The following is a 7500-nucleotide window of genomic DNA, read 5'->3' on the forward strand; positions in this document are numbered from 1 at the left end:
TATTCCCGACAAATCTCTGCTGCTGGATATTTCGTCTCTGATTCAGCACGAGCTCCACCCCGATCCCCGAGGAGGACGAGCAAGACGGCAGCGGAGCTCCTCACAGCTCTGAGGTTACGGGATGTTCGGGTGAAAATGACCACCTGGTGTACAGAGACTCCCACGCGCCGGCACTTTCAGCCAGTCCGTCAGAGACATGCCTGATCCGAGCCGGCCTGATCCGGGCCGGCCTGATCCGGGCCGGCCTGATCCGAGCCGGCCTGATCCGAGCCGGCCTGATCCGAACCGACCTGATCCGCGCCGGCCTGATCCGCGCCGGCCTGATCCGAACCGGCCTGATCCGAGCCGGCCTGATCCGCGCCGGCCTGATCCGCGCCGGCCTGATCCGCGCCGGCCTGATCCGCGCCGGCCTGATCAGAACCGGCCTGATCCGAGCCGGCCTGATCCGAGCCGGCCTGATCCGAGCCGGCCTGATCCGAGACACAAATCCAAGACACTGCCTAAGCAGCACGTTTAGATAATAAAGCCAGTTTGTACTTTTGTTATACTAATTAGCATCGTATAATTCTCGAGGTACAGTATTTTCACTGCAGGGAAACGAACAAACGTTTATATATAAACAAGTGAAAATGTCTTGTTTATAGGTGTGTTTAGTTGTTTTTTTTTCCCCCTCATACATGGGATTACTCGGCGTGAAAAGTTTGACACAATGAGACGTCCAAGCTTGAAATTAGTATAAGATATAAGCCTTATATAATCTTATATCTGTGGTCTATAGCTCCGTGTCGTAACCGGTCCGTTAAACCAGCGTACGATGCTGTTCTAGTAAACCAGCCAACCAGGAGAGTCGATCATTTTTCCGATACCGGCACATCAGCTTATCGTTGATCGGTTACACGCGACGTTTTTACCGTAATCCGTTTAAGTGCAGCGTCGTCTGTACGAGTCCCTGCGAACGAGCTGTTGCTATAGAAACCATCACGTATTACAACGAGCGCATTAACACAAACCTGGGAACTGCAGCTGCACTACTGTCAGAGATGCTCTTATAGAAAACTAATCACCTCCTGACTAATCACAGTCCGGGACTCGGCAGCGCCGCGCGATGACGTGAGAGCTCATGTGATTAGACATGTATAATAATTCTTTCCCATGTTGCCCGGTTCTACTTGGTGTAGTACAGTCGGTTTTCTCGAGTGCTTTTATATCACACGCACGCACGCGCACGCACACGCACACACACACGCGCACACACACACGCGCACACACGCTTTGCAGCTTAGTGCATCTCTTTTAATCCATTGCAGCTTGGTAGCTTAAGGGAACAGCAATGAGCGGACGCTCGGCGCTTACACAACCTTGTTCCAATGTACACACACGAACACACACACACAGACACACCTGGCCACCCTGTTAGTACTGGCAAAGCTGGAAAACACACACGCGCGCACACACACACACACACACACACACACAGCTTGTTTGTGCCTGAGGCGGGATCCTCTGCTCCTGAAATGTAGTTATTCTATCCTCAGGAACAAAGCTGACTTTGAAAATTCACCGAGACGCTGAACTCAGATTAAACACTTCATCTGTTGTGTGTGTGTGTGTGTGTGTGTGTGTGAGAGAGAGAGAGGGAGGGGGGGTTGTATCCTCCGTGTGAGCTACTTGAACATTACACTCCTTCAAACATGGAATAGAAATTAAACACCGTCAGCTCCTTTTCCTGTGTGGATGAAGCCGAACCGTAGCGAGGACGCGGACGAGTAAATAGGATCTCGGATTAAATGCGTTTCATGCTAGGATACCTTTAAAAAAATAATAATAATCGTAGTGCTCGGACCAGTAAATAAACAAATAATTAAATAAACGTGGCGTCCGGACGCCCGGCCGAATACGCGTAGTGCTTGTACCTGTAAATAAATAATGTGCGGGTATCCTAAATGAAGACATGGAGCGCTTTGGCCGCTCGATAAGTTCCTCTTGTGCTCGAGTCTAAATAAATAAGTTTAGTGCTCGGAATCCGAAATAAATAAGTTTGGCGCTTGGACCCCTAGACAAGTAGATTTAGTACTTGGAGCCCTAAATAAAAAAATTCAAAAATAAAGAAATGGTGCTTGGACCCCTAAATAAATGATGCTTGGGCATCGCACAGTAATAAATGTAGTGCTTTTGGCCCCCAGACAAATAAATGTATGGTCTGGATCAATAGATATGTACATTACTGCCTGGACCCTTATATCAGTAATATATGGTGCTTGGAAACCCCTGAATAAATAAATGTGAGGTCTGGGTAACCTTTGGGCGAATACATTTAGTGCTTGGAATCCTAAATAAATACAGTAGGTGTTTGGACTCCTAGGTAAGTAGATTTAGTACTTGGAGCCCTAAAATAAAAATAAATAAATAATAATAATCGGAGCCCTAAATAGACTATGCGTGGGCATCCCAAAGTGCTTGGACCCCTAAATAAATACATTTGGTGCCTGGACCCCTTGGCAAATAAATTTAGCGCCTGGGTTAAGATATGTATATCAGTGCCCGGACCGGTACGTGAAGAATATCTGGTGCTTGGAAACCCCTAAATAAATAAATAAATAAATAAATAAATAAATGTAGTGTTTTGGCCCCTCGATAAGTACATTTTGATTTTTTTTTTTTTTTTTTTTTTTGTGAATGGACCCCTAAATAAACAGATTTTGCCCTTGAATCCCTAACTAAATAAATAATGCTTGGACCTCCAGTCAAATAAAGTTGGTGCTTGGATAACTGAATGAAAAACGCTGGGAAATTGTGTCCTTGTAACGCAAACACACACAGTGTGTAGGAGAGAGATAAGATGTTTTGGCTCGCATGATGCTTCACTATTGACCTGATACTTAATCTATTAATAGCTTGTTCTCTCATTTCTCTCTCGCGCACACACTCGCAGGCACGCACTGTACGTCCTGAGACACGAAACCCTGAGGGTTGTTCCAGACAGACGCCGTCTGCCCCTCGCTGTCCCTTCCTGAACACACACACACACACACACACACACGCACTCGTACAAGGTTTAATTGAAATTGCTGGGATCGCTGCGCTGTTCGGAGCCTGGTGTATTTTTCCTCCTGTAGGAACAGTAAGAGGATGAACCGTGTGTAAATATTAAGCGCTGATGACTCGGGGTTCGATCTGAGCTCAGATTAATATCTGCTGTAGAGGAAAGGAGAAAGTCAACAACGTGGCAATGTTTTTGATGTGAAATGGTTTATTTTCCAGAGCAAATGGTTAGCATAGCAACTACAGTGTGTGTGTGTGTGTGTGTGTGTGGTGTGTTTTAGGTATCTTGGAGACCAAGAGGTTGGAGATCGTTCGCAATGAGGTCCCGATCAATCAGGACCTCGGCGGTGTGACGTATTACGCAGCCAACCTGCCCATATGGTGGCAGATTCCTCAGTACGTCCTCATCGGCATCAGCGAAATCTTCGCCAGCATCGCAGGTATCCACACACACACACACACACACACACTTATATAAGAGAAGTGAGGGAGCGTTTCCTTTCTCCTGTAGGTGTGATTAAACCGTTGTAAAGTTCACAGGTTAACCTGGGATTCCGTCTTTTGTTCTTCATGTCAGTGACACGCTTCATAAAATCCTCATCAAGCGTGTGTTCGGTTTCTGTCCTCGTCCTGTCGCAGCTTGTAAAGCGCGGAGTGGGTGTGAGGAGGGAATACGCGCCGGATGTACCGCGCACACGCATTCACAGCTAGGCGCAATTTAACGTAGGCAGTCCATCTACTGGTGTGTTTTTAGGAGGAGGAGGAAACCAGAGAACCCTGAAGAACACCCGTGCCGGGGACCCGGGGACCCTGGGGCTGTGTAGTGCACCACTGCGCCACCACCGAGACCCAGATGATATCGATATCGAAATAATTGTGGGTGTGGAACGCATTGGGCATGGACCAAGGTGTGGTATAGAAGAAGTGTGGAGAGGGATGAGGTGGCCATGAAATGAGGTTGGATCAGAAAGAGGTGGAGGTGGGTGTGGAACGAGGTGGAGATGGGTGTAGAAGAAGGTGGGTGTGGAACGAGGTGGAGTTGAGTATGGAGTGAAGTGGGCGTGGAATGAGGTGGGCATGGAGCGGAGTCGAGTTGGGTGGGGAGGTGGGTGGGGGATGGTGTAGGCGTGGAATGCAGTGGAGATGGGTGTAGAAGAAGGTGGGTGTGGATCGAGGTGGAGTTGAGTATGGAGTGAAGTGGGCGTGGAATGAGGTGGGCATGGAGCGGAGTCGAGTTGGGTGGGGAACTGGGTGGGGGATGGTGTAGGCGTGGAATGCAGTGGAGGTGGGTGTAGAAGAAGGTGGGTGTGGAACGAGGTGGAGTTGAGTATGGAGTGAAGTGGGCGTGGAATGAGGTGGGCATGGAGCGGAGTCGGGTTGGGTGGGGAACTGGGTGGAGGTGGGTGGGGGATGGTGTAGGCGTGGAATGCAGTGGAGGTGGGTGTAGAAGAAGGTGGGTGTGGAACGAGGTGGAGTTGAGTATGGAGTGAAGTGGGCGTGGAATGAGGTGGAGGTGGGTGTGGAACGAGGTGGAGTTGAGTATGGAGTGAAGTGGGCGTGGAATGAGGTGGGCTTGTAAAGCGGAGTCGAGTTGGGTGGGGAACTGGGTGGAGGATGGTGTAGGCGTGGAATGCAGTGGAGGTGGGTGTAGAAGAAGGTGGGTGTGAATCGAGGTGGAGTTGAGTATGGAGTGAAGTGGGCGTGGAATGAGGTGGGCATGGAGCGGAGTCGAGTTGGGTGGGGAGGTGGGTGGGGGATGGTGTAGGCGTGGAATGCAGTGGAGATGGGTGTAGAAGAAGGTGGGTGTGAATCGAGGTGGAGTTGAGTATGGAGTGAAGTGGGCGTGGAATGAGGTGGGCATGGAGCGGAGTCGAGTTGGGTGGGGAACTGGGTGGGGGATGGTGTAGGCGTGGAATGCAGTGGAGGTGGGTGTAGAAGAAGGTGGGTGTGGATCGAGGTGGAGTTGAGTATGGAGTGAAGTGGGCGTGGAATGAGGTGGGCATGGAGCGGAGTCGAGTTGGGTGGGGAACTGGGTGGGGGATGGTGTAGGCGTGGAATGCAGTGGAGGTGGGTGTAGAAGAAGGTGGGTGTGGAACGAGGTGGAGTTGAGTATGGAGTGAAGTGGGCGTGGAATGAGGTGGGCATGGAGCGGAGTCGGGTTGGGTGGGGAACTGGGTGGAGGTGGGTGGGGGATGGTGTAGGCGTGGAATGCAGTGGAGGTGGGTGTAGAAGAAGGTGGGTGTGGAACGAGGTGGAGTTGAGTATGGAGTGAAGTGGGCGTGGAATGAGGTGGAGGTGGGTGTGGAACGAGGTGGAGTTGAGTATGGAGTGAAGTGGGCGTGGAATGAGGTGGAGGTGGGTGTGGAACGAGGTGGAGTTGAGTATGGAGTGAAGTGGGCGTGGAATGAGGTGGAGGTGGGTGTGGAACGAGGTGGAGTTGAGTATGGAGTGAAGTGGGCGTGGAATGAGGTGGGCTTGTAAAGCGGAGTCGAGTTGGGTGGGGAACTGGGTGGAGGATGGTGTAGGCGTGGAATGCAGTGGAGGTGGGTGTAGAAGAAGGTGGGTGTGAATCGAGGTGGAGTTGAGTATGGAGTGAAGTGGGCTTGGAATGAGGTGGGCATGGAGCGGAGTCGAGTTGGGTGGGGAGGTGGGTGGGGGATGGTGTAGGCGTGGAATGCAGTGGAGGTGGGTGTAGAAGAAGGTGGGTGTGAATCGAGGTGGAGTTGAGTATGGAGTGAAGTGGGCGTGGAATGAGGTGGGCATGGAGCGGAGTCGAGTTGGGTGGGGAGGTGGGTGGGGGATGGTGTAGGCGTGGAATGCAGTGGAGGTGGGTGTAGAAGAAGGTGGGTGTGGATCGAGGTGGAGTTGGGCGTGGAATGTGCTGAAGGTCAGTACGGAATGCAGTGGCTGTGGAAGGAGATGGCTGTAGAACAAGGCGGAGGTGTGTGTGTAGGTGGAGAACGATGTGAAGTACATGGTGTGTGAGGGATTATTTTTTTTCGTCTGAGGAGCTTCATGGTTTCCTCAGGGTGATAAAGCGAGTGCAGCTGATTGACCTTACTGCTGTTGGAGATATAAAATAACCTGAAGGACTAAAACAGCTTCATAAACCCTGAGCAACCTCGCCTCACTTCTCCATCAGCTCTCCTGCAGTAAAAACACCGTGCGAGATGTTTTATCAGCTTTGATCCATCTGTAGACGTTTTTACCTCCAGTTTCATTCATTCACAGTAATGACTGTTCTGATAAACGAGCGGCCTCGTTAAAGCGCCCTCCACCCTCGCGCGGTGTCGCCGCCGAGCTCACGCTTTTATTCACACGGCTTTGTGAGGAATCTGCGGCGCTATCGCTCAGGGGCGATCGATCTGGAGCAGCGGTACCTTATTACACTCTCACACAGAGGACGGCCGTTTCATCCAGGTTTCCCTCGGCATGGACCCTTAACAATGACCAATGACCATGCTGTGTGTGTGTGTGTGTGTGTGTGTGTGTGTGTGTGTGTGTGTGTGTGTGTGAGAGAGAGAGAGAGCCGCACTCACACACCCATGTGTCCTTGGTTGTGTTACGGTCCCATTCTTAGCATCTCAGTGGGTTGGTAAGTGGGGCAGAGCTTAAAACCTCCTTTCTAGTTAATTGTGTTAAGTAGGGCGGAGCTAAAAGCCTTCAAAATGTATTGTGCTAAGTGAGGCGGAGCTTAAACCTCTCTTTATTGTTATTGGTGCCAAGTGGGGGTGGAGCTTTAAGCTTTTAAAACCGATTGCGGGTGGAGTGTAAAGCCGCCTTTAGAGTCAACTGTGCTAATTGGGGTGGAGCTTAAAACCTTCCTTCTTGTACCAAGTTCTAGGCTGGGTAGAGTATTCAGCAGTCAGAATTATTTGTGTGAAGTGGGTGGAGCTTAACGTCTGCTTTTAAAGTTACTTGTGTGAAGTGGGTGGAGCTTAACGCCTCACACACAGTTAATTGTGTAAAGTGGGTGGGGTTTAGAGGCTCATTCATAGTTACTTGTGTGATGTGGGTGGAGTGTAAAGCCTCACACAGTTAATTGTGTTAAGTGGGTGGAGCTTAACGCCTCACACAGTTAATTGTGTTAAGTAGGTGGAGCTTAACGCCTCACACACAGTTAATTGTGTTAAGTAGGTGGAGCTTAACGCCTCACACATAGTTAATTGTGATAAGTAGGTGGAGCTTAACGCCTCACACATAGTTAATTGTGTTAAGTGGGTGGAGCTTAACGACTCACACATAGTTAATTGTGATAAGTGGGTGGAGCTTAACGCCTCACACACAGTTAATTGTGTTAAGTAGGTGGAGCTTAACGCCTCACACATAGTTAATTGTGATAAGTGGGTGGAGCTTAACGCCTCACACATAGTTAATTGTGTTAAGTGGGTGGAGCTTAACGCCTCACACACAGTTAATTGTGTTAAGTAGGTGGAGCTTAACGCCTCACACACAGTT

The 7500-nt window shown here is 50.1% G+C and overlaps 1 protein-coding gene across 3 annotated transcripts in view; it reads left to right on the forward strand.

Moving 5' to 3' along the window:
- Nucleotides 1-7500, forward strand: part of slc15a4 (solute carrier family 15 member 4) — a 44752-nt gene that overhangs the window by 18793 nt on the left and 18459 nt on the right. For all 3 annotated transcript variants that reach the window (XM_053679299.1, XM_053679300.1, XM_053679302.1), the window contains exon 7: nt 3324-3482. In XM_053679299.1, the coding sequence (XP_053535274.1) occupies nt 3324-3482 (159 nt within the window). The remainder of the gene's footprint in view (nt 1-3323; nt 3483-7500) is intronic.

The sequence above is a fragment of the Ictalurus punctatus genome, unplaced genomic scaffold (assembly GCF_001660625.3).
Source record: "Ictalurus punctatus breed USDA103 unplaced genomic scaffold, Coco_2.0 tig00006683, whole genome shotgun sequence".
Taxonomy (NCBI): domain Eukaryota; kingdom Metazoa; phylum Chordata; class Actinopteri; order Siluriformes; family Ictaluridae; genus Ictalurus; species Ictalurus punctatus.